The sequence below is a fragment of the Sphaerodactylus townsendi genome, unplaced genomic scaffold, assembly GCF_021028975.2.
Source record: "Sphaerodactylus townsendi isolate TG3544 unplaced genomic scaffold, MPM_Stown_v2.3 scaffold_20, whole genome shotgun sequence".
In the NCBI taxonomy this organism is placed as follows: domain Eukaryota; kingdom Metazoa; phylum Chordata; class Lepidosauria; order Squamata; family Sphaerodactylidae; genus Sphaerodactylus; species Sphaerodactylus townsendi.
In genome coordinates, this window is record NW_025950363.1 from 415,436 (window position 1) to 441,954 (window position 26,519).

Consider the following 26,519-nt stretch of genomic DNA (forward strand, 5'->3'; position numbering starts at 1 on the left):
TGGTGGCGAACCTTTGGCACTCCAGATGTTATGGACTACAATTCCCATCAGCCCCTGCCAGCATGGCCAATTGGCCATGCTGGCAGGGGCTGATGGGAATTGTAGTCCATAACATCTGGAGTGCCAAAGGTTCGCCACCACTACTCTATACTATCAGAAGAGCCATAGGGCAACCCTAACACAAAAAATGCACATTTAACATATGACTTACAGCTGCTGAACATATGTTGTTCATATAAACACCTACCATCTTAAAGGGTCTTTTGGGGGGCCTCCGCTACTTGACCAACATTCCAAACTCTAAACCCATGAGTTCGTTCCTACCTCATGGATCCCGACGAGTCTAGAAATTAGTTCCATCATCATCATCTTCACTTCAAACCTTTCCTTGGAGGCCTCCAGTTGTTTCAGCAATTTCTCTGCAAAGTCTGAACAAATAAGGAAGAACCGCCAGGGTGGAGGGTGAGGATGGGAGCGAAAAGAACGAGGATGTGTAAGGCCCCTTCCGCACATGCAGAATAATGCACTTTCACTCCACTTTCACAGTTGTTTGCAAGTGGGTTTTGCTTTTCAGCACAGTAAAATCCAGCTGCAAAGTGCATTGGAAGTGGATTGAAACAGCATTATTCTGCATGTGCGGAAGGGGCCTTAGTCATAAAACAAAATCACCTCAGACTTTAAACAGGGTAGCATTGAGGCATGGGGAGTCCCGTCTCTTGGAATTTCTATTTGTTAATCTTAGAGACTTGTTTCTAAGAAACTACCCCAGGGCCCTCGCTGGGCACAAAGAAAAGAGAATGGATCCCTTGTCACCTCAGGGCAGCTGATTCAAACATGGGAAAGGCTACCTGACCATTATAATTGAATGAATGCTGCTCGACAGGCTTGACTCCAGGAAAACCAGGTCCTGATTCCAATGACTGAATTGATCCCAGGTGTGTCTAAAATCGCGTTATCATCCCAGCACACCATGCTGTTTCACCTTCACCCCTCAGCAGAAGAGCACGAGCAACCAGGGACAACGGCCCTTACCTTGCGGGTCGTGGATTAAATGAATAGCTGAGAAGTTGAACACTTCTGGCTTCCTCTTCTTCTTGTGTTTCTATGCAAAAGGGAAGGAGAAATACATTTTTCAGAGGAACGCTAGGACAAAATTAAGTGGGGCATTGGGAGCATAAGTCTCCAACCTTTTTGAACCTGAGGGGACCTTTGGGATTCTGGCACAGCACAGTGCCGTGGTGGCGAACCTTTTTGAGACCGAGTGCTCAAATTGCAACCCAAACCCCACCTATTTATCACAAAGTGCCAACCCAGCAATTTAACCTGAATGCTGGTTTGGTTAGAAAAAACCGGTTGGCTCCTTCTTCCTCCCACCCCACCTGCGAGCAGGGGCCAGCCTGCTCTAGCCTCCAGCAAGTCCCATGGCTCTGTGCCTCCTCTGGCATCTCTTCCTGCGCTCCCCCCCCCAGCAGCAGCCACCCAGAGCACAGGCACCAGGCCCGCCAGCCGAGTCCTCCCTGCTCACTGCGGTGCGTGCACATTGTGCTCAGTGGCCTAGGTCAGTCTAGATGTGCGTGGGTGTGTGTTTGTGATTTTCCGCCCCCCACATGATGAACTCTGTTTGCGCGTGCCCACAGAGAGGGCTCCGAGTGCCACCTCTGGCACCCGTGCCATAGGTTCGCCATCACTGGCATAGTGGGTCCAGTCACACAATGCCTGCTGCAGGAGGCAGAGCCAGAAGATGGCTGCCGCAGCTTACCTTCAATCACATGGTGAAGACCCTTGGATTACTTTAAGGTAGTTGCGCAGCAGCGCTGCTATTTCTGCCTTATCAGTTAGTTGAGCATTTTTGTAATACTGGCAAACCATATTACTCTTTGGTGAAGAGAAGGTTAAGAGGTGACATGATAGCCCTGTTTAGATATTTGAAGGGATGTCATGTTGGTGAGGGAGTGAACTTGTTTTCTGCTGCTCCAGAGACAAGGACCAGGAGTCATGGGTTCAAGGTGAAGGAAAAGAGATGCCATGTAAACATTAGGAAAAAATTCCTGACAGTAAGAAGGGTTGTTCGACAGTGGAATGGACTAGAACAGTGGTGGCGAACCTTTGGCACTCCAGATGTTATGGACCACAATTCCCATCAGCCCCTTCCAGCATGGCCAATTGGCCATGCTGGAAAGAAGAACTGATAAGAGAGTGTAATCCATAACATCTGGAGTGACAAAGGAACCATACCACTGGAACTAAAGAAGAAGAAGAAGAAGAAGAAGAGTTTGGATTTATATCCCCCCTTTCTCTCCTGCAGGAGACTCAAAGGGGCTTACAATCTCCTTGCCCTTCCCCCCTCACAACAAACACCCTGTGAAATAGGTGGGGCTGAGAGAGCTCTGAGAAGCTGTGACTTGCCCAAGGTCACCCAGCTGGCATGTGTGGGTGCACAGGCTAATCTGAATTCCCCAGATAAGCCTCCACAACTCAAGTGGCAGAGCTGGGAATCAAACCGGGTTCCTCCAGATCAGAGTGCACCTGCTCTTAGCCACTACGCCACTGCTGCTCCCTTGGAGTGTGGTGGAATCTCCTTCTTTGGAAGTTTTTAAACAGAGGCTGGATGGCCATCTGACAGTAGTGCTTTGACTGTGTGTTCCTGCATGGCAGGGGGTTGGACTTGATGGCCCTTGGGGATCTCTTCCAACTCTATGGTAGTTGTAGTAAAAATAATAAGTATTGGCTACAGCAATTTTAACACACATCTGTGGACATCATACCTAGCCTAAGCACATGGTTTCTTCACGTCATATTTGGCTGTGTGTCATGACAAATGGCTCTGATTGAAGGAGATTGGTCACATTTTTCATAGGAATTGCCTTTCCATTACCTTCTTCTCTATATACATGCTTTACACCAATCACTGCCCATCTACCAGTCCTGTCCTCTATTGGTAGTGGGTCTTTGTGTTGGAGTCTTTCCTAGCTTTAGTACTTGAGATCCCTATTGACTGGAGATGTTGGAAACTGAACTGGAGACCTTCCACAGGCAAAAAATATGCCCCATCACTGACCTATGGCGCTTCCACGGGACTTAAGAGCAACATCAGAGGGGTACACATGAAGTATATGAGGCAGAGAGTTGCCCACAGTCACTTTGCGAACTTCAGGGCTGAGCAGAAGTTTTAACCCCGGTCTCCCTGTCTCTTCCCACCACACCAGATCTTGCTGTTCACCTTTAAGACTCGCATGGCTTTCTCCAACTTCTTCTTGTTCTTGGTGGTCTTCCTTCCTGTGGAGTATCGCACCACCAAGTCTCTCGCTGAGGGGCCATCGTCCTTGGGTGGAAATATTGGGGACAAAAGAATGATTTGAAGAGATTAAACACACACGCCCTTTCACACTCACTCGCCAGGTAAATGCAAAGTCCTCTTGTACACCTGTCCAACGAAAGTGTTGCTGTATATCTGGAAGCCTTAAAATCCAAACTGACATTTACTTATGGGTATATCTAATGGTTTGTTAGACAAGTAATCCCAGCGGGACGCAGGAAGTACTAACCTCCGATTCCGAATCACTGTCTTGCTTTTCATCTTCATCTTTACCGAGGAAAAATTTCAAGCCTGCAACTAATATCTGAAATAAATGGCAAAGTCTTCATTTAATGGGGTGGAACAGATTAGATTATTACACACAGTGATGAAAGGTTAGAGGTTAGTTTCTCTCTGTGAAACACAGGTCAACATACGTCAGAGGAGACTATGGTCAAGAACGCCTTTTTAATTGGCTACTGATTTGCTCTGGAATTCCATGAAATTTAAAAAAGCGCAGATTAGTCATCTTAGTTTACAAGGCTTATTCTCCTACCGCAATTCAGATTCTCATAGAAATTTTTTCCCATTTTTATCATTGTCTTCCCCCCTTTATCAAGGTTGTAAGAAATAAAAGAAGAGGGATATTGAATTCTATTGGCATTTTGGTTGAGTTATTTCACATTCTGTATTAAATCTACTTTCTTCCATCCAAGAAGAGTTTGGATTTATACCCCGCCTTTCACTCCTGTAAGGAGACCCAAAGGGGCTTGCAAACTCCTTTCCCTTCCTCTCCCCACAACGGACACCTGGTGAGGTAGGTGGGGCTGAGAGAGTTCTGAGAGAACTGTGATTAGCCCAAGGTCACCCAGCAGGCTTCATGTGGAGGAGTGAGGAAACAAATCCAGTATCCAAGATAAGAGTCCGCTGCTCAGATGGAGGAGTAGGGAACCGAACCCGGTTCTCCAAATTAGAGTCCACCTGCTCTTAACCACTACGCCATGCTGGCTCTCCAGCGTGGGGCTAGGAAACTTGTGTATTAAAGCCCGATCCTATTAAAACATCCAAAACTCTCTTTTTTGTGTATGTGTTTCTCACCTTGGTGACTTTGGAAAAGCAGGCTGTGGTGATGACATTCACTGTTTTGGCATCATTCCTGTGTAGAAGAAAAGAAAGATCATTTGTGCCTTGACAAAAGGAAAGGAATGCCAACGGACACACAATTTGCTCTTGCAGTTCATCCCTGCGTTAACGCCAACACCGTCAAGACTCCCTGCAACCTACCAGATGTTCCTCCTGTACAGTTCTATCATCACATCCAGAGAAATCTTGGCTGCCGTTGGGTTGCTGTCTTGTAGCATCGTGTACATAAAACTCTGGAGCGTCTGAAAGACAGGCAAAAGGCAGCTTATCAAGAGAATTGGGGTGGCGGTCCCAATCTGACAATTGCCACCCAGTACATTAAAACGGCCCAGGATGGATGAACTGCAGGGCTCAAAGAAGAAGAAGAGTTTGGATCTATATCCCCTCCCCTTTCTCTCCTGTAAGGAGACTCAAAGGGGCCTACAAGCTCCTTTCCCTTCCTCCCTCCCCCACAACAAACACCCTATGAGGTGGATGGGGCTGAGAGAGCTCCGAAGAATTGTGACTAGCCCAAGGTCACCCAGCTGGCATGTGTTGGAGTGCACAAGCTAATCTGGTTCCCCACATAAGCCTCCACAGCTCAAGTGGCAGAGCGGGGAATAAAACCCGGTTCTCCAGGTTAGAGTGCACCTGTTCTTAACCACTACATCACACTGACTCAAGCCGGGAAGAGTAGGCAATCCAGTGGTTGCCCAGGCAATGTATGCATCCTTTTACCCAGCCTCACCCAAAGCATGTGTTCACGAGGTAGAGCCTGCTATGTGTTCCACAGGGCTCCTATGGGGATAGCCAGCATGGCAGGAATTGGGCTATGGGGGGAATAGAAGGCCTTAAAGCAGTGGTGGCGAACCTCTGGCATGGGTTCCAGAGGTGGCACTCAGAGCCCTCTCTGTGGGCACACGCAAACAGAGTCACCCCCCCACACACACATCTAGGCTGGCCTGGGCTGCTGGGCTCTATTAGTATTTTTGGGGAAGCAGTGTAGGTAACCCTGTTAAGAACTGTTAAGCCCCACTGATTTTCATGGGAAGAACTAAAATGTGATCCTTTATCTGGGAGTAAGCTCGGTTGCTGGCAATGGGGCTTGCTTCTGAGTAAACCCTCCTAGGGTCGTGATTCACCCATTGGAAGAGTTGTACGGTTGCTTACTCCCGAGTAACACACACCTCGGAGCCAACCGCTTTTTCTAAACTAAAACCTCAGTATTCAGGTTAAATTGCCGTGCTGGCACTTTGAGATAAATAAGTGGGTTTGGGGTTGCAGTTTGGGCACTCGGTCTCGAAAAGGTTCACCTTCATTGCCTTAAAGGGTCTGAGAGGGCCATTGCTACACTCATGGTGAGACAACAGTAGGAAGGGGAGGAGTCCAAGGACGTGGTGACTCCCTTCCGAGACCGAGGCCTAAAGGGACACAAACTTACAGGGCAGGTTAGCTGCAGTGAAGGACACAGTGTTAAATCAGAGCTGAACCAAAAACAAAAGAGAGAGACAGAGGGACCATTACTTACGGTGTTCATTTTGTTATTCTTGTGTTTCGCATTGATGTTCTTGATGTCAGTCACGATGTGACTGTACAGCGTCTGTCAAACAAAAATCAACACCCTGTGACTTTTGCTGGAAATCTCCAGAAGAGGAATGAACACACGGGCAGCTGACGGGCATCACTCTGTCTGGTGTCTGATAGAAGGACTGAAATTACACAGTTCTTTAGCAGAGTAAACGCAGCAGAGTTATATAAAAAAAGGAATTATTCCTTATTAGGATTCTGGTTATAAAAAGTCAGGCTACAAAGTATATTTGACAAAAGAGGAAGGCAAAAAATAATCGTGTGCAAAATGCACATACAAGCAAACAAGCTTAGAAGAAGAAGAATAAAAGTTTGGATTTATATCCCCCCCCCTTTCTCTCCTGCAGGAGACTCAAAGGGGCTTACAATCTCCTTGCCCTTCCCCCCTCACAACAAACACCCTGTGAGGTAGGTGGGGCTGAGAGAGCTCCGAGAAGCTGTGACTAGCCCAAGGTCACCCAGCTGGCATGTGTGGGAGTGCACAGGCTAATCTGAATTCCCCAGATAAGCCTCCACAACTCAAGCGGCAGAGCTGGGAATCAAACCCGGTTCCTCCAGATCAGAGTGCACCTGCTCTTAGCCACTGCTCTTAGCCACTACGCCACTGCTTACATAATAATCAACCAGAAAAAAGGCATCAATGATACAGAAGAAGGAGAAAAAGGGGGAGAGGAGCATAGTAAGGGAATGGAGTGGAATGGAAAAGGATGGAGCATAGAAAGCTACACCATAATATGCAGACAATGAAGGTGACCCCCAATCAACCCTATTAACAGCTCACCTGCCCTGCATTAACAGGAACAAACAAATAGTGCAGCTATCTTACTCCTGTGAGAACTTATAGGAGGAATCACAAAGGATGCCAAATATTTTAACAGCGTCTGCCACCTGTAGCCGGGTCATGCCAAAGTCACAAGGAAGCTGAGTAGGGAAGTGCTTCCACTTAAGAACATAAGAACTAGCCTGCTGGATCAGACCAGAGTCCATCTAGTCCAGCTCTCTGCTACTCGCAGTGGCCCACCAGGTGCCTTTGGGAGCTCACATGCAGGAGGTGAAAGCAATGGCCTTCTGCGGCTGTTGCTCCCGAGCACCTGGTCTGCTTGCCAAAGCTGCCAGAGTCCCAGATTCATGCCTCACCTTTCTGCAAATTAGGCAAAATGGGAGTTATTCAAGAGGCCCTTTTGGCACAGGTAAATTGCACTGTACAGGTCTTGAAGTCAGTATATGGACCCGGGGTGGGGTGGGGGAAGGGAAGTAGGAGGGGTGTGGGGGCGATTTTCCGCCTCCCCCACGTGACTAAATGGTCGTGGCCCAGGGACATTTGACCCCATATGGCCCCCTGGGCAGTACGTCACTGAAATAAATTCCATTGGAAAGTTTTCATTCATTGAAGCCACTGTGTAACCTCTTACAAAGCTGCAATCCCATCCCCTCTTTGCATGCCTTCGCTGATGCAGAAATTTTGCAAGTGAATGGGAATATTCCAACAGGTGCTATCAAGCCAAGTGAATCAACAAGGCAGAATCACACAGCAATCCTAGGGAAAGCTATGCCAGTCTAAATCTGGCATACTCTGTGTAGGACTGCACTGTTTGTCCTCTAAGGATGGGATCTGGAGCTCTTAGTAAAGATACAAGTGCATTACTCATTTTCATGCTGTTACTTAAATGATGTCAAGAGCTTTGCCACTCACTTTTCGTAAAAGTTTATCATGGCAACGGAGGAGCTCAAAGAAAAGTTCCAGCAGGCTCGTGGGGTTGATCAGGTTTTTGTTTCGCAAGAGGATCAGGGCTTTGCAGAAAGTCTGTGAAGGAAGGAACAAAGGAAAGAAAGTTACTGTGGCCATGTGATCATAACAGTGAACATGTGCCAACAGCACACAAAAAGATATACTGCACTGTATAAACTTGGCATTTTGTGTTGAGGGTTGTGAATAGGTCTGGAGAAAAGTCTCCTGCTATTTCAATAGAGGAGAACTGAAGCCTATCAGTTGGATGCTGTCCAAGGTTCTGATTCAGTAGAAAGCAGCTACTCCCATCCAGCAGTGAATATTATTTCTGCCTCTGTTCACCTGGGATTGAAGGTACGTTGAGAGAAGGGCTATGCACACAACCCTGTTCGGTAAAACAGAAGTTGAAACTGGCTGGTACTAGAAATTGATCTCCATCTCTCTCTCCCCCTCTCTCTCCCTCTCCCCCTCTCTCTCCCTCTCCCTTCTCTCCCTCTCTCTCTCTCCCTCTCCCCCCCCCTCTCTCCCTCTCTCCCTCGATATATTGCCCACCCCCGAAGGGCTCTGGGTGGAGTACAAAATAAATTACCACAGAACACTATAAAACCCCCATAAATACCAATACAGAAGTTAAAACATAACCAATTAAACAATGAAAAGAACAACAGATGGCGACCCATGACTAATACAACCTCTTCCATTCCTGGGAGAGAATTGGGCCATGATGGTAATAGTCAGATGATAAACAAGCAGCATGCCTGCAGAATATACAGGTTTCAGAGCACACAAGGAACGTCACCTCAACGGCCAGCCCCCGCACAAGCCCGGCGGAGCGGCTCTGTTTTGCAGGCCCTGTGGAACTGCTCCAAGTCCTGCACGGCCCGAATAGCGGGAGGCAGAGCGTTCCACCAGGCAGGGGCCAAGGCCGTGAAAGCCTTCTTTTATGCCTTCTCAAACAGTGTTGGAATCTCTCTCACAAGACCCAACTGAATAAAAAGATTGAGTAAATATCAGACGCACCATCCGAAGATCGGCGTCCAAAGTAGTGTGATGGTAGGCGAGTAGATCTTTCAGCTGCTGTGGAAAGTCTGAGAGGTGTTCACGGTAGCAATGACCAACCTGTTTCCAAAAAGGGGAGAAGGATCAGCAGAAAATGTCTCCATTAACAGACACGTTTTGGAAAAAAGCAACTTTATAATGTTCTTCTCTACCTTACATCACGAACCTCAAACATATCATAGTTATGTATCACACATCAGTATCCCAACCATTCTTCAAGGAGTCAACAAACTATCTAACCTCACAACAGCCCTGCAAGGTAGATCAATTCATGAGCTTTACAGCTACGCAAAGATCTGACACCTCCCTAGTCCTTGTTGAACATCCAGTCAATGATACAATCCATTAAATGTAAGAAGACTTGAGATTTATACCTTGTCTTTCTCTTTTGTAAGGAGACTCAAGGAGGCTTACAAATTCCTTTTCCCTTCCTTCTCTCCACAATAGACACCTTGTGAGGAAGGTGGGGCTGAGAGAGTTCTGAATGAACTGTGACTAGCCTAAGATCACCCAGCAGGCTTCATGTAGGGGAGCCGAGAAACAAACCTGGTGAACCAGATAAGAGGCTGCACTCATGGGGAGGAGTGAGGAATCAAACCAGGTTCCCTGGATTAGAGACTACCACTCTTATCCACTACACTAACCAGGTGCTCAGGAGCAGCAGCAGGCCATTGCTTTCACATCCCGCATGTGAGCTCCCAAAGGCACCTGGTGGGCCACTGCGAGTAGCAGAGTGCTGGACTAGATGGACTCTGGTCTGATCCAGCAGGCTAGTTCTTATGTTCTTACACCACACTGGCAAAATATGCTATGGTGAACAACCATTCCTTACGACACAGCAATTCAAATCAACCCATTATTCTTTCCCAAAGGTTGCAAGCAAACATGCACTTTTAGCTCCAACACCATCTCTTCCTGTATGTACCCCTTTGTCCTAACCTAATTCATCTACAGGCCTCTCTGGCCTCTCCTACAGATCTGATTAGTAGGGCCAGATCATTTCTAGATTTCACTCTAGTGCTATGGAATGGAGTCCTTTATTTATGTTCAGAAGAGCATTTAAGACGATTATTTTGGAGAGCTTTTGTCAGTATTTTATAAATAACATTTTCTGTATTGATTTGTTGTATTTTAATTGACCTTTCTCCCGTGGGAACTCAACTGATATTGAAAAGGTGATCTAATTAAACCGAATCAGGCCTTCCCCGCTCCACAACAATAAATTAGGATGCTTTTACCTGAGCCATGAACATCACCAAATCAGCCAGATCTTTACTGGGCTTATTAGGTTGCAGTTTAAATATCTCCACATTGGACTGGTAATGGCGATACTGCTGAAGAAACTGAAACACATAAACAAAAACACAGGCAAGAACTGTTATTTCCGCTGCGGCTGACTCATGAAAGGATTTAAAGATATGTATCTGTTCGTATTGTTCTATTTTATTTGGTCACACAACATGATCACACACAATTCCCAGAGCTTGATTAAACAAGACAGAACATTTTCATTTGCCATGTTTTCATTTGCTCAGAAACGACAAACTATTGAAAAGAGAAGGACACAATAATAATGAAGGCTGGCATGATTGACCTTATGACCCGAAAAAAACAAAAGTTTTAAACATTTCAGAAATCATTTTATCAGGAATGAGTTACTAAATGTTTGGATGAAATTTAAACATAGATTCCATAATGGTACTCTGATGTGGCTGTCAAGAATGGAAGCTTTACAAATAAAGGAAAATAGTGAAGATAGAAACTCAGGCCCCTTCCGCACATGCAGAATAATACACTTTCAATGCACTCTGAAGCTGGATTTTACTGTGCAGAATAGCCAAATCCACTTTCAAACAATTGTGAATGTAGACTGAATGTGCATTATTCTGCATGTGCAGAAGGGGTCTCAGATATAGAGATATTATGGGGAGGATGGGCAGAGTTGGACTGAAACCCAGAGATCAGATTATAATCCAAGGGGAAGTATGTCACTGGTTTACTTACCTCCAACTAACAGAATGATTTAAAGCAGACAACAAATAATGGGGTTTTAGTCAAGACAGAACGACCTCTGAATAAATATTATGCAGAGGTGATATAAAATTAATAGGGACAATATATAGGCAACTGTTGTCATTTAAAACCACACAATAAGACGTAAAAGAAGCCATGATGATTTGAACTCAGAATATTGGAAGAAATATTAAATTAGACAAATTAAACTATGGAAAAATATTAGAAAATGTTAAGCATGGATCTTAAAGAAAATGTTTATAAAATTTTCCATCGATGGTATCTTCCCCCAGAAGCACGATCTAAAATAAATAAAAATTGTGCATTGATGTGTTGTAAAGTTAAATAGGATACTTTATTCCATTTATGGTGGCAATGTAGGAAGGTGCAAGAACATTGGAAATCGATTCATGCAATAATGCAAAAAATTATAAAGGTAAAATGTGAAATGACTCCTGAATCATACTTATTAGGAAAAAGCAATAACAAAAGGTTAAAACATAATAGTTTTCTGTTTCTCTATTTGGTCTCCACAGCAAGGATTGTTTAGGCAGAAAGCTGGAATCTGCAGACTGTAGAAGAGTGCATAGAAAAAGTTTGGAGCATAGTTGAATTAAATAAGATGGCTTTTTTGTTGAGAGAAGACTCTCTGGAAAAGTTTAATGCATGTTCGTCCCCCTTTGTGATTTATATATCAGAACAATCTAAAATAAATTTGTTAGCAGTAGGGTTAGGAGACTAGGAGCAAAAGAACTTATTAAGAATAGGATAATATGAAGAACAATCTAAATGCGTTGATAATAAAGTTTAAGAACTGACTGAAGGAAATTGTCATCATACTAGAAATGATAAAATGGTTAAAATGTAGTGCAGGGAAACATCTAGACAACAACTGTCCACAATCCAAAACAATTAAGCAAACAATACAGGCAATTTTAATGTAGAAAAGTGCAAAGTGTGGGGCCAATATAGAAGAACAACACACAAAACAGAACAAAACAAGAACTTGAAAGCCAGTCCTCTAGTCCTATTAAAAATATTTAATATTACTTAACTCCTATATAGTTGTATATTGTCCATTTGAAGTTCCAAATATCAAGATAGAGCCTGAATAAGTGCTGTCAAGTGATGACTGACCTATGGTGTAGGAAACCCTGTAGGAAATGTTTGGAGCGGGTCTCATTGCTTAGCTCCCATAATGTTATACTCAACAATGATCTCACCGCTTACTGTATCCCAAGGCCTGAGGAAAGGGACGCATGTTTACATGCTCGACACAGAGCCAAACTAGCTAAGATGGGCATTCCCATTAATGTGTGCCCATTTTAGAAAGCTAACTCCTGCTCGGAATCTCTTGTGGTCCCAATTGTGGTCACGTCACCTTAACGCAGGGAGGGAGATTCTTGCCTTCTCTCTGGGCTGTTTTTCCAGCCTTAACAACTCAAGGGAGAGCAGATGGGCAAATAATACTCAGCAAGGTTTTGAGTTGGAATACATTGTAAGGAGAAAGGCAGGAGCCTCTCCTCCCTCGGCCGCTGCTTACACCTCCTCAAGAAGCCTTCCACCACCAGCCATATTCCCCTTGCTAGGGATGCCAGCTTTCACGTGGAACCTGTGGATTACCCCCGAATTACACCTCATTTCCAGAGATCAGTTCCCTTGGAGAAAACCAATGCTTTGGAGGCTAAACTCTATGGCATTGTACCCCACTGTCTTCCCAAGGCTGCACCCCCAACCTCCAGAAGCTTCCCAACCCGAATCTGACAATCTTATGATCCCATATTGCAGACACGAATGTTGACATCTGTGGATACAACCGCGGCGGGCACTCTGCACGCGTTCAGGTGCACTCTTTTAGTTACCCCTTTGCCCAGCCACGACGGGAAGGTTGCATGTAGTCAGATACTCTCTTCTCCGTCCTATTTTACAAGGGCCAGGTACCAAGTCAAAGCGCTGACGCGACACCCAGCCAGGCGACTCTTCCCCGCCTTCCACGGCCAGCCGCCCCCAAAGCGGCCCCTCACCTCCTCGATGTAAGCAGGCGGGTCTCGCTTGATCAGGTTCTGCAGCTGCGGCAGATTGGTGGGCAGCCTGTTGTTATTGCGACCGGCCATGGCTTCGACACCGCCTCCGTCAGGCACTTCCCTTCCCGGAACACCCACGTGGACGTTACCTGGGCGCCGCCATCTTGGATCCGGTGCCGCTTGAGTGACATTCTACGGCGCCGGCAAAGGGTCATGTTCCTTCGAACGCGACCGTTTTGGCGTTCCTTCTTCTTCCAGGAGTTGAAACTTTAGGTGACTGGGATAACATTTAGAGACAAGGCTATTGGGCGGTTTTAACCATTCATATGAATTGGTGGTCACTTGGGGAGTTGGAGAACTGAGTGTTTTGGACCCGCTCACGGATATTCTTTGATATGGGGAAAAGCATCCTCAAAGTGCAGCCCCTTTGCCTAAAACCCCAATATTCTGGCACCTGATTGCCAAGATACTGTATTCTAGGGCTTCCAGCTCCAGGTCGGGAAATTCAGGGTATGGGTTGGAATTGGATCCTAAAGTGGAGTAATGCCACAGAATCCATTTCCAAAGCAGCCCATGTCTACAGGGGAAATGGATCTCTGCAATCTGAGCCCTATTAATGGGAGATCTTGTGGGCTGATTCCTGAGATATCAAGAAGTGGGGTTGAAAGAGAAGGACCTTGTGGCAGCGAGGTGTAGTGGTTAGTAGGTGGATTTTAATTTGGAGAACTGGGTTTGATTCCCCAATCCTCCACTTGAATGGCAGAGGATTATCTGGTGAACCAGATGTGTTTCTGTTACTGCCAGGAAAATAGCCAAAATATTTTCCTGAGCTCCAGGAAATACTCGACTACCACCGGCTTCAGGACGTGACTACCAGAGACTCAGGTGGTTCAGAAGCCTCCATAAGGCTTGCAAAGGACATCTATATGTGACTATGCCAAAGTTTTACATGGGTTTCCCCTTGCCTTTTCCCTTTTAGGATATAATGAAAGCCCTTTAGTGTTGAATTTATATTTTAGCTAGGTTTTTCCAGTTGATCTAAGGTTTTGTTATTGTTAATTCATTGTTATTGTTAATTTAGGATATTCTTGCCTATAAGTATATGTGCTTGTACTCTTGAAGGTTTTCTCTAATGTTTAAGTTTAGAAATGTTATTTTTTTGATATTTGTGTTTGTTAGTAAAAGCAATAGCATGTAGAAGCTGATGTTAAGGGACAAGGAAGTTAGCCTTGGAATCCAGCTTAGACCAAAACCCAGCCAACTCCTCAGCAAAAACAAAGACCCCTTTGGTTTTGCAAATCAAATCTGATGACAGCACCCAGATGTCCCAGCCGTTGGAAAACATGTCAGAACCACCATTGGACAGTTTGAACTTTCTTTTGTTGCAGAACTGAGGCTGAGCCTCAGGCTCCAACTCAAGCGAAATAGCCCGCTCTGATAACAGAGACAACTGGCAGCGGTAGCAGGCCTCACCTGTGTTCTATGAATGGACCTTCTCCGCTCTCCTTTCAGCACCATTGTAAAGTCTCGCGGGAAGACGCTTGACAGCGAGATTTCGTGGTCCCATTCACAAAAGTTGTAACTGTATCTTTCCTTTGTATTGATGTTTCTTTATTGGTGTTCAGTAAGGGACCTGCCCCCTTAACCTGCCCCTTTGCCCCTTTTGATGCATTGTGTATAAAAGTTCTTGCGCTTGGTTACGAGGGCACAATTCTCCTGCCCGAGCTGTCACCACCACTTCCGAATAAAATACTTTGCTTTGAAGAACACCGGCTTCCTGCGCCTCACTACGTTGCTTGAGCTGAAATCACTTAATGTTACCCGAGCAGCAGCGGTAACATTTCCGCACTCCTACATTCCTGCTGGGTGACCTTGGGCTAGTCACAGTTCTCTCAGAACTCTCTGAGCCTCACCTACCTCACAAGGTGTCTGTTGTGGGGAGAGGAAGGGAAAGGAGTTTGTAGGCTGGCTTGAGACTCCTTACAGGAGAGAAAGGTGGGATATGAATCCAAAACCCTCCTCCTCTTCCTCTTCTTCTAATATGCCTGGCCTTTCATATGGATAAGGCTTATTTCCTTATTTATCTAACTTGTAGGTAAAGGTAAGTGTAGGTGACTGGGGAAGGCAATGGCAAACCCCGCCACCATTTGTACTCAAATACTCCATACCTGCCCACTGGGAAATCCTACTTCAAACAGTCCAGGTGCTCGGGAGCAACAGCCGCAGAAGGCCATTGCTTTCACATCCTGGATGTTAGCTCCCAAAGGCACCTGGCCATTGCTTTCACATCCTGCATGTGAGCTCCCAAAGGCACCTGGTGGGCCACTCCGAGTAGCAGAGAGCTGGACTAGATGGACTCTGGTCTGATCCAGCTGGCTTGCTCTTATGTTCTCTTATGTTCTTAAACTCTCCTCACCTTAGGCTTAGGCCTTGTTTCCAAATCTCCAGGAATTTCCCAAGCTAAGTTGGCAACCCCAGAGTTGAATATGTCTTATATCAAGAACTGCTTTCTTTTTGCTTTTCGTGAATCTGCTGTACATCTTTTTATTTCGTTGTTGTATAACGGGAGAAGGAAAAGAACTCTGTATCCACTTTCTCCATACTATGCATTACAGATTCCTAGAACGTCCCTTCATTTTTTAAACCAAGAAACACAAACACCAATTGCTAAAGCAGAAACTGTTTAATAATGAAAATAAGACTATACAACCAAAAAAACCCCACCCTTAACCCAAAAACTTGTAAAACAGACCACTTTTAAAAACTATGCACATTTTATAATAAAAAGGGTTAGTGGTCAACATTTTCTATCCATCACGAGCTCTTCCTCACAAGCATTCTAATTATTTTTCAAAAAAAGTTCCTAAGAGGAAAACTACATATCTGGGTTACATAGCACTATTAACAATATGTACACCTGAGAACTGAGTCCCCCCAAGAGGCAACATTACACACCCTAAGACGCTGATTTGTAAACCAAATTTTAATGGGAACGCGTCTTGAAGAATCTGTAAAGTTTATTCATATGCCACAGAGGAGGAGAGAAATACTGCGATATGGCCTGCAGGGGGCGACAACGGCTTCCTTAAATTCCCTTCTGCACAAACCAGTATTTTAGCTTATTAAAAAAAGCTTCAGACTAACATATATCAGTAATGCCACAATACACCTATGAAGACAGGGCTGACACATTCAAATTGCAGACTCCGAAGCCTAGAGAGAACCGCAAGCCGACTCAAAAGGTTTTGTGCAAAGAACTTTCTGGCTTACACTTAGTTTCTTAGCCATTATACGAGCACAGCTGTTGTATCAAGAACCAGATGTGAAGAGGTTCAGTGAAGTGATTTTGCCAGATCAGTGCAAGCCCAGTGCACACGACAGGCATTGCAGCTGTGGTTTTGAAAAGGAACACGATCCTAGCGATAGAAATTCGTCGGACTTTTCGTCATCCACCTTTGCCAAAGAAATCCAGCAGGTGAGCAAAATCAGGTCTCCGTCCATGGCTCTACTGCGGGGAGCTCCTGCCAGCCGCTCCTTTTCTTCTCCTGCCCGCATTTGCTGAAGCCCTGAGAGAACAAACGAGAGTGAAGTTGTCAGGAGCACAACACTCAGCAGCTCATCCTAGCGTGGAAAGTTGTTCGGGGCACGTGGTTTCATAATACCAGCGTACCAGTCCAGCCTCAACAACGCACACGTTACAATGGCCAGCCTCAAGGGTACCAGATTCTATTTATTTAAATTTAAGCATAAGCATAAGCATTTTATTGTCATTGTGCACGCACAACGAACATTTACAGCAGCATCCCTCGTTGCACACAATTTCAGACTCATACCCCATCCTCACTTTCCCCTTCCTCCACCCATCCCTACACAGCCCCAAACACATCAACACGAAGCCGCAGAGTTCAGCATAGCCACAGCTCTAGAGTAGAAGCTGTCTCCAAGCCTCTTTGTCCTAGTTTTGATAGACCTGTATCGTCTGCTGGATGGTAACAGATCAAAAAGAGAGTGTGCTGGATGAGACGGGTCTCTCAGGATATTTTGGGCTTTCTTTAGGCTTGGGGAATTATAGAGTTCTTCCCAGGAGTTATTTATATCCTGCCTTTCTCCCCAATGGAGACCCAGAGCGGCTTAAACCCTTCTCTTCTCCTCCATTTTATCCTCACAACAATCCTGTCGGGGGCTGAGAGAGTGTGATTGGTCCAAGGTCACCCAGCAAGATTCCTTGGCAGAGCGGGGATTCAAACCTGGGTTTCCCAGATCCAAGTCTGACACTTTAAAGCAGGGGTCCCCAAACTACGGCCCGGGGGCCAAATGTGGCCCCCTGAAGGCATTTATCCGGCCCGCCAGGCATGGTGGTGATGGCTCCATTCATGTGCAGCGGGGGCTCGAGGGAGAGGAGGAACCGGCCCCAACGGCCGTTGATTGCAGTTACATGATGGCACCCCCAAATCTCCATGCATTTTCTGACCCAGAGTTGGAAACCTTACATGTGGCAACGCCTGCTCCGCCCTTCCCTCTCGGCTACTCCATGTGTTGCTCTCAGGCTTTCTGTTCCGCCTCACTCCCATTGGCATCAGCCAGGCTGGTGAATCGCTCGCTGGCTGCTAGGGAGGAAAGAACCCAGGAAGATACCTGATCCTGGGCTAGATGGAATGCTTCATTGGGAAAGTTCTGCTTTTTTTTTTACAGGGGCAGGTATTCCACAGCCTCCCCAACAATATTTGGAGCCCACCCTGTACTTGACGTACTTTGATCACTGTTCTAAAAATAGACCATGACAGAAAGGCTGAAAGGTGAAATCAAACATTTTACAATCATTTGTGCATAGGAATTTGTTCATAGGTCCGGCCCTCCAACAGTCTGAGCAACAGTGAACTGGCCCCCCGTTTAAAAAGTTTGGGGACCCCTGCTTTAAAGGCTACACCTCAGATGTCAACTGAGGCACCTGGGAGCGTTTTCTCACACCATGAGCTTTTCCGCACAATTCATTTAAAATTCATGATCCTCTGAAGATGCCAGCCACAGATGCAGGCGAAACGTCAGGAGAGAATGCTGCTAGAACACGGCCATACAGCCCGGAAACCACACAGCGCCCCAGTGATTCCGGCCGTGAAAGCCTTCGACAATACAATTCATTTAAAACTTTTGAGGCAGGAAATAAAACGTTTCCTCCATGAAGCTCTGCATTGTTTTTACCTCAAAACGATTTAGATGTTTTTAGATGTTTTAATTAATGTATTGAATGCAACAAAAAAAGAGGGGGGGGGGAGATTCAAACAAGACAAGACATTAACAAGCCAGGTTCCTCCAAAGCTATGCAAAAAAGTTCCCCACCAGGGCTATTTTTGGTTAGGGAAAATGGTACAGGGGAGAGAGAAGCCGCCTTCCTCCGTGACTTGATCCTGAACAGAATCAACAGGGGGATTACCTTGTGATTGTGGGGATTTCCCCCCATCGGCATACCTGTTTTGTGCAATCCTTGCCAACATGACTTGCGCTGCTCTAGAATCTGGATCCAGGCACTGCCTCTCTCCAGAGGTCTTCAGTGTAGCACTGGAAAGGAATGAACAAGGTTTGTGTGATTGCCTCGCTTCGGTTCATTAAAAGGCAACTGCCATTTTTTGCCCACAAGCAGGGACGTAGGTGAGGGTGGCGTTCACGGGTTCAAACCCCTCCCATGACATGTCCGGCTTGCTTGAAACAATGCATGGAACGGAACAGCCAGAAAGTCAGCTCAGTCACTGAACCCACCCCATACGTCACTGCCTATAAGTGGAATCGACAAAGGGATTTCAGTCACCGAATGTGAATGCAAAGATTGGGTCACAGGAGGATCGGCAACTGCGGTCTGGGAAATCCCTGGAGAGTGGGGAGGCAACTCAGCAGGAATGTAGTGCTATGAGGCGCACCTCCCAGAGCAGCCATTTTCTCTAGTGGTCTAGAGACGGCTGTGTTAGAATCATAGAGTTGGGAGAGACCCCAAGAGCCATCAAGTCCAACCCCCTGCAATGCAGGAACACACAATCAAAGCACTCCTGACAGATGGCCATGCAACCTCTCCTTTAAAAAGTCTCTCTTTAAAAACCTCAAAAGAAGGAGATTCCACCACAATCCAAAGTCCACAATCCATTCCACTGTCGAACAGCCCTTACTGTCTGGAAGTTTTTTCCTGATGTTTACGTGGAATCTCTTTTCCTTCACCTTGAACCCATTGCTCCTGGTCCTAGTCTCTGGAGCAGCAGACAACAAGCTCACTCCCTCACCAATATGACATCCTTTCAAATATCTAAACAGGGCTATCATGTCACCACTTAACCTTCTCTTCACCAAACCAAACATCCCCAGCTCCCTAAGTCTCTCCTTGTAGGGCATGGACTCCAGACCTTTTACCATTTTGGTTGCCCTCCTCTGGACCTGTTCCAGCTTGTGTTCTAGAGATCCAGGAGATATCCCGGTCTCACCTGGAGGTTGGCCACCCTACATCACAGGATGTACCGCATCAAGGAAACGCAATAGCTGCCTGACATTCATAAATCCAACTTTCCCCCCTCCCGTGACTACATCTGTAGGTGAGAAAAAACTTCACACGCTGAACATTTGATGGTTAAAGGAACAGAAACTAAGCTAGAGCTAAAGACAGAAGGTCCATCACATGATAGATTCATAAGCTCAGGTTAAACACATCATTTTACCTTCTGAAGGGATCATTTTCTCCAGAGGATCTGATGCCTGGAGATCAGTGGTTATCCCAGGAGATCTCCAGCCATTGCCAGGAGACTGGCAACACTATGGAGTGCTTATTTGGAAACAATGGTCTCCATTACAGGATGGGTACCACATTCCCCCCGGCCACTGGTAGTGGATGGGGAATGGATGCTTGGCTTGGGGAGGGTATTTTGTGGAACCTTCCCACTATATTATTATTGGATCCAGCCTCCAAAGGATCCATTTTTGAGAGGTCCTCCCCAGCCACCATTTTGTTGTGGTGCTTTCTTCCCATTCTCAAAGTTCAAACAATGCCCACAGGTTTTACAAAGTTGGGGACTCTTGACTTACATGATCTCCACACGATCGCAGGAAGAGCTTGCTGGGAATATTTCCACTTTTCTCAAATGTTTCCAGTGGACGTTAGAACCCGTGGATGGGCACATGCAACGCCCCTTCCCAGTGGTTGGGACTCCTGAAACAACATGGATTTTTAAGAGGTTAGAAATGACTGCAGGCATGCGAGACAAATCATTTGAAGCCGATCGTTGAGGCCGGCCTAGGTATGCATATTCATCACTGTAACATGTAACTCCCCACTGTAAGGGGAATTAGCTCGTGGTTTGGGGGTGGGGAATGACCACCACCAAGGGATTTGAGCAAGCAGTGCAGGAAATCTACTCTGTGGAAGGCTTGCTGCTGCTGTGCTGAATCAGCATCGGCAGCAGCAACGGTGACACCACGCAAGCCCATCTCTGTGTGGGAAACTGTTGGGATTTGGCAAGCGTCTGTCACACAATTGAGTCAGGAAAGAGTTAACTGTCTGTATGCTAAGTAGGTCACTGTTTAATGAGAGGGTCAATGGGTTAGCCATTGGTCAGTTTAGTCGGACATTGCTGGCAAGTCTTATAGCACGTATGACCAAAGTCAGAGGTGGGATCCAGCAGGTTCTCACAAGTTCCCGAGAATAGGTTACTAATTATTTGTGTGTGCCGAGAGGGGGTTACTAATTGGTGATTTTGCCACATGATTTTTGCCTTAGTTACGCCCCCTCCTCTCAGCAGTAGCGCGCAGAACTTGAAGCAATCTAGCAGGAGGTGCACTGGCGTGCGTGGCAGCCTGCGCCTGCGTGCATTCGTTTCCCTCCCAAGGACCGGAGCAGCAGCTGTGTCCTTGTCACAGCCCCGCCCATGAATGCCCCACCCCCAGAATGCCTGGCCAAGCCCCTGTCGGGCCCTGCCCAGCCCCATTGGAGCTACGCCACAGTTTGAATCCTACCACCATGGGAACCTGTTACTAAAATTTCTGGATCCCACCACTGACCAAAGTTATAAAGCTAACCTGTTGCCTTTGTTCAGCTCGGATAGGAGAAGACCACGTGTAGAATGTAGACCAGATTTTCATCCGCTAGCACACTGCTAGCTGGATGCAACTGATAGAAAGCATTTATCTTATTGTAACCCTTTTCCTACTATCATAGCTAGTAAAGTTTTTTTCTCTTTTATAAAGCAACTGTGATTAACTGTCTTGTTTATTCCTGAAACTCTGCTTATCTCCCTCTCTAAGTGCCAAGAGGTCCTATATCTTTCTGCTATTGCCACTCACCTTGAATGCCAGTCCCGAGCAAGATGGCAGCGCAAAGGAAAACAGCAAAGACAACGTTCATGATGACGATGGTGGGAATCCCTTTGTGAAGACCTGTTTCTTGCTGTCTGCTGGATGGTTGCATTGCAGGGGGATATTTATGCTGGACTGGTCTTTCCCTCCTCCAATCTGATTGGGCGGAAGTCTCAACAGCTGTTTCCAGTAGGGGATGCCCAGCCCAAGTGGATTTGGGGGAATCCCCAACAGGAGCGGGGGCAGGATGCTCCCTGTTGGGGAAAAGCTCCCATTTCTCATAAAGAAGCTAAACGGTTTCACTTTCCAGTAAGGAAGCAGGCTGCAATTGTATGGAAGACAGCCAAGTACTGGATACAGGCTTGGAGAATAAATGATTGCTTAAAATGAGCTCACTCAGCAAGTTAGAATAAAGTCTGAAACGAGTATTGAAAGGTAGAATCATAGAGGTAGAATCACGGAAGAGACCCCCAAGGGCCATTAAGTCCAACCCCCTGCAATGCAGGTACACACAAGCAAAGCACTCCTGACCATCCAGCTCCAAAGTAGGAGACTCCACCACACTCCGAGGTAGTGCATTCCATGGTCGAACAGCCCTGACAGTCGGGAAGTGGGGTGCTGTGTGGTTTCCGGGCTGTATGGCCGCGTTCTAGCAGCATTCTCTCCTGACGTTTCGCCTGCATCTGTGGCTGGCATCTTCAGAGGATCTCAGATCCTCTGAAGATGCCAGCCACAGATGCAGGCGAAATGTAAGGAGAGAATGCTGCTAGAACACGGCCATACAGCCCAGAAACCACACAGCACCCCAGTGATTCCGGCCGTGAAAGCCACAGGTGCAGGCGAAATGTCAGGAGAGAATGCTGCTAGAACACGGCCATACAGCGCGGAAACCACACAGCACCCCAGTGATTCCAGCCGTGAAAGCCTTCGACAATAGTCAGGAAGTTTTAGAAAAGGTGTGCAGGGGAATAGCTGTGTATTGACTGATGGAGGTCATCCACCCACGGACCACTGGGCTCGTTTGAAACTTGCCCTCCACCTGCACCTGGGGAGGGGCGATTTTAGGGAGGGGCTGGATAATTGCTTTTAGACATGGTTCTAGGAATTTTTATCTGGTTGTGATGCTGTTTTATTGTAATGTCTGATTCTAATGTTGAATGCATTTTGAGATTGTTTGTAACCTGCCCTGGGATTGCCTTCTGAGGGTGGGAACCACCTGGGTGAATCCTCTCCAATAACCACACTGGACTCTTTGCTGGGATAGACATTTTGGCCATAGCCATTTGATTAGCCAACCAAAACAGAAGCGTGAGGCGTAGCATGGGTCTTGATCTGGCCTGTCTGCTTCATAGCGAAGCTCCAACGGGCGGATGCCCTGTATTGGACTTCGCTCCGCTGAAGGGCTCTGCCGGGCGGACGCTCCTGGCAAGAGGTGATCCCCATTTGCCGGTTCGGCAGGGCGGTGGCCTCTTGCCGCCATCGGCACTTCCAGATCATTACCCAGGCGCCACCGCTGAACGGCTATGACAGAAACATGCAACAACCGAATAAACCCAGGGAGAGGTGGGTGGGCAAATCGCCGGCTGGTCGAAGCACATGGCCAGAACAAAGGAGGGCTTTCCCCTTTAAAGGGTCAATCCACCCTCCCCTCCTGGTGACGTCAGCCCTTGCCCAACATGGCCTGGGCTTCGCTCCCACCCTCAGTTAAGCGGAAGCGGTCACCTTGGCTCCACCCATCCCACCCCCAGAGGCAACTGCAGCCGGTGGGTGATTCACAGCTGTCTTTGTATTTGAAGGGCGGGCTAGAAATCGACTAAGTCAGGTGAGGAACCTCGCGACTCTCGAATGTTCAAAGGGAACTACAATTCCATCAGCCCTACCAAGCGGCTAATTGGCCGTGGTAAGGAAGCTGATAAATATAGTTCAGGCTGCCACCCTGAATCAAAATAAAGCTACATGTTTTTATTTTGGCAATAGGGTTCCAAGGGTGGGTATTGTTTCAGGAGTGTGTCTCAAGAACATAGTCCAGAAGTTTTAAATACATATGATGTGGTAGATTGTTATGGTGAGATGTCTTTGTTTTCCAGAGGACAAGCCAGTTTTTGGAGGCCGGAATTCTAAAAAGTCCGACTTCTGGTTCTGTTCTGTAAAATTGACTGTGGAACAGGGCTGGTGTCAGTGGACTTTGAGGGAGGGCAGCTTATTATCTGTCTCTCTGGCTACAGGACCGCTGGATTCTGCTAGGAACCACTACCTCTGAGGCCCCTTCCGCACACGCAAAATAATGCGTTTTCAAACCACTTTCACAACTGTTTGCAAGTGGATTTTGCCATTCCGCACAGCTTCAAACAGCACTGAAAGCAGTTTGAAAGGGCATTATTCTGCATGTGCGGAATGAGCCTGACTCTCTGCTCATTTTTTTAAAAGAACTGTTGTGTGTGTCATTACATTGCTTCCTGTGTGACAGATGTGACAGATGGCAACTCAAGGAATGATCAGAAACTCTATGATAAAGCCATAGAGTTTCCAGCGATTCCTAGAACTTTCCTCTTGAATGCTGTGGTCCCAAATTGAATTATAAGAACATAAAAACTAGCCTGCTGGATCAGACCAGAGTCCATCTAGTCCAACACTCTGCTACTCGCAGTGGCCCAGGATGTGAAAGCAATGGCCTTCTGCTGCTGCTGCTCCTGAGCACCTGGTCTGCAAAGGCATTTGCAGTCTCAGATCAAGGAGGATCAAGATTGGTAGCCATAGATCGACTTCTCCTCCATAAATCTGTCCAAGCCCTTTTTAAAGTTATCCAGGTTAGTGGCCATCACCACCTCCTGTGGCAGCAGATTCCAAACACCAATCACACGTTGTGTGAAGAAGTGTTTCCTTTTATTAGTCCTAATTCTTCCCCCCAGCATTTTCAATGAATGCCCCCTGGTTCTAGTATTGCGAGAAAGAGAGAAAAAATTCTCTCTGTCCACATTTTCTACCCCATGCATAATTTTATAGACTTCAATCATATCCCCCCTCAGACGTCTCCTCTCCAAACTAAAGAGTCCCAAACGCTGCGGCCTCTCCTCATAAGGAAGGTGCTCCAATTATGCCTTCATAGCACTTTTAAAAGGCGTTCCTAACTGGGAAATCCCCGCTCCAGTGTAGCCACGAGTCCCTCACGGTAGATTTGCAGATGTCTCAACGTCTAGTTTGACCCTCAGGGTCCTCTGAAAAAAAATTGGAACGTTGAAGGAAGTTTGCCTTCACTTGTCAGCAGAAGTCTGTGAAACCGAAACTGAATTTGGAGAAATGAGACATTTCCAGGTAAACAAAACTGCCATGTAGCTAAAAATGCTGGCAGGAGATTTTCACTGCTACTGAAAATAGAGTTGTCGATTGCCTACTTTAGACAGTTAATGGGGTGTCATTTCCTAAGCACCCCCATGCGATGGAAACGCTCCAGCTGTTCATTTCTATACGTGATGCCTCTAGGAAAGAGACAGGACTCTTTTTCTCCAAGTCAGTTGGCTAACCTAACTAGAAAGCCCTCATTCACCTCCAGCTGCAAATTCCTCTGGAGATATTACTCACACTGTAAGCTATGAGGGTGGGAAACGTTCTGGTCCCTCAATACAAGTAAAAGAATTTCACTCACAGCACATACAAACCACCTGCCATGACAAAGGTGACCAGCTGCAGATGTACGGGCTCCAAAAACATTCAGAGTTCTGTGGAAGAGAAATGGAAGGAGGAGAAGGAGGAGGAGGAGGAGAAGAAGAAGAAGAAGAAGGAGAAGGAGAAAAAGAAAAAGAAGGAGAAGGAGAAGGAGAAGGAGAAGAAGGAGAAGGAGAAGGAGAAGGAGAAGAAGAAGAAGAAGAAGAAGGAGAAGGAGAAGGAGAAGGAGAAGGAGAAGGAGAAAAAGAAGGAGAAGGAGAAGGAGAAGGAGAAGGAGGAGAAGATGATGATGATGATGATGATGATGATGATGATGATTTTGGATTTATATCCCACCTTTCTCTCCTGTAAGGAGACACCAGGTGGCCTACAAGCTTCTTTCTGTTCCTCTCCCCACAATAAACACCCTGTGAGGCAGGTGGGGCTGAGAGAGCTCTGAAGAACTGTGACTAGCCCAAGTTTACCCAGCTGGCATGTGTCGGAGTGCGGAAACATAGTTGGCTCACCAGATAAGTCTCTGCCTCTCAAGTGGAGGAGGGGGAAAATCAAACCTGGTTCTCCAGATTAGAATTCACCTGCTCTTAACCACGACACCGCGCTGGCTCTCTGGAGAAAGAAGAACCATCCCTCTGCAAACTTTGTGGGAAAGGAGGACAACCCTTGGACCAGAGAAAAAATTTGGATTGTCTCTCCTGTAAGGAGACTCAAAGAAGCTTACAATCTCCTTTCCCTCCTCCCCCCACAACAAACACCCTGTGAGGTGGGTGGGGCTGAGAGAGCTCCGAAGAACTGTGACTCGCTCAAGGTCACCCAGCTGGCATGTGTTGGAGTGCACAAGCAAATCTGGTCCACCAGATAAGCCTCCACAGCTCAAGTGGCAGAGCGGAGAATCAAACCTGGTTCTCCAGATGCACTTGCTCTTCATCACTACACCACACAGGTTGCTAAGGTTTATCAAGAAGGAATTAGAAAGGTCCCTCTTGTAGACAGTTATTAAAGGCATAACAAGAACATCATTTTCCTTTGCATCTGGCTACGCTAACCACTGATTAAACCTTCGGGACCCTCGTACCTTCGAGACCGCATTACTCCATATGTCCCTGCTCGACCTCTGCGCTCAGCAGAGGCCAATTTGCTGGTGGTTCCTGGCCCCTCAATGCTGCAACTGGCCTCCACTTGGGCCAGGGCCTTTACAGCCCTGGCCCCTGCCTGGTGGAACACCCTTCCTCCAGCTGTCCGGACCCCGCAGAATCTTGGTGAATTCCGCAGGGCCTGTAAGACGGAGTTGTTCCACAGGGCTTTTGGAGTGTCCGGCTGCTAATTGGAATGCCCCCTTTTATCCCCCTTACACCTGGGGTCCTCTTAATATCAATGGGACCCACCGTCCCCCCTTCCTCGGGAGGGTTTTGATAAGGGTTTTATTGCTGGACGCAGCTTTATTTTAATGGGTTTTTAAAAATGGGTTTTTAGTTTATAGCTAATGGAGCCTGTGTTATTTATTATATTCTGTAATTGTTTATTTGCTCCATCTGTTCTGGTTGTATCTTGTTGTGAAGTTATGTTATGTTGTGCACCGCCCAGAGCCCTCTGGGGGTAGGGCGGTATATAAAACCAAATAATAAATAAACAAACAAACCCCTTTACTCCAATGCAATTAAAAAAAATATGTAGAATCTGGACTTTCAGATATATAATGTTAAGG

The 26,519-nt window shown here is 46.5% G+C and overlaps 2 protein-coding genes across 2 annotated transcripts in view; both read right to left on the reverse strand.

The window, feature by feature from the left end:
* The window catches only part of SDAD1 (SDA1 domain containing 1), a 35,860-nt gene extending 22,863 nt beyond the window's left edge, over positions 1 to 12,997 (reverse strand). Inside the window, exons 1-11 of the mRNA XM_048482723.1 lie at positions 12,830 to 12,997; positions 10,031 to 10,135; positions 8,754 to 8,852; positions 7,698 to 7,808; positions 5,946 to 6,017; positions 4,580 to 4,680; positions 4,394 to 4,451; positions 3,546 to 3,620; positions 3,221 to 3,322; positions 1,033 to 1,102; positions 325 to 428 (exon numbers count right to left, since the gene is read on the reverse strand). Coding sequence (XP_048338680.1) covers positions 325 to 428; positions 1,033 to 1,102; positions 3,221 to 3,322; positions 3,546 to 3,620; positions 4,394 to 4,451; positions 4,580 to 4,680; positions 5,946 to 6,017; positions 7,698 to 7,808; positions 8,754 to 8,852; positions 10,031 to 10,135; positions 12,830 to 12,919 — 987 coding nt within the window. The 5' untranslated portion in view covers positions 12,920 to 12,997. The remainder of the gene's footprint in view (positions 1 to 324; positions 429 to 1,032; positions 1,103 to 3,220; positions 3,323 to 3,545; positions 3,621 to 4,393; positions 4,452 to 4,579; positions 4,681 to 5,945; positions 6,018 to 7,697; positions 7,809 to 8,753; positions 8,853 to 10,030; positions 10,136 to 12,829) is intronic.
* Positions 12,998 to 15,497: 2,500 nt separating this feature from the next.
* LOC125425162 (C-X-C motif chemokine 10-like) lies at positions 15,498 to 21,281 on the reverse strand. The gene is made up of 4 exons (XM_048482706.1): positions 21,143 to 21,281; positions 19,889 to 20,012; positions 18,296 to 18,385; positions 15,498 to 16,395 (listed from the first exon to the last, which is right to left on the reverse strand). The coding sequence occupies exons 1-4, from the start codon at positions 21,264 to 21,266 to the stop codon at positions 16,335 to 16,337; spliced, it is 399 nt and encodes a 132-aa protein (XP_048338663.1). The 5' UTR covers positions 21,267 to 21,281; the 3' UTR covers positions 15,498 to 16,334.
* Between the last annotated feature and the right edge of the window lie 5,238 nt (positions 21,282 to 26,519).

Bases quoted from the DNA above. Each gene is read 5' to 3' on its own strand.
- LOC125425162 (XM_048482706.1), bottom strand. From the start codon at position 21,266: ATGCAACCATCCAGCAGACAGCAAGAAACAGGTCTTCACAAAGGGATT. The intron at 20,013-21,142 runs GTGAGTGGCAAT...ATGTTGTTTCAG, and splicing joins GCTCGGGACTGGCATTCAAG to GAGTCCCAACCACTGGGAAG. The intron at 18,386-19,888 runs GTAAGTCAAGAG...ATTCCTTTCCAG, and splicing joins TGCGATCGTGTGGAGATCAT to TGCTACACTGAAGACCTCTG.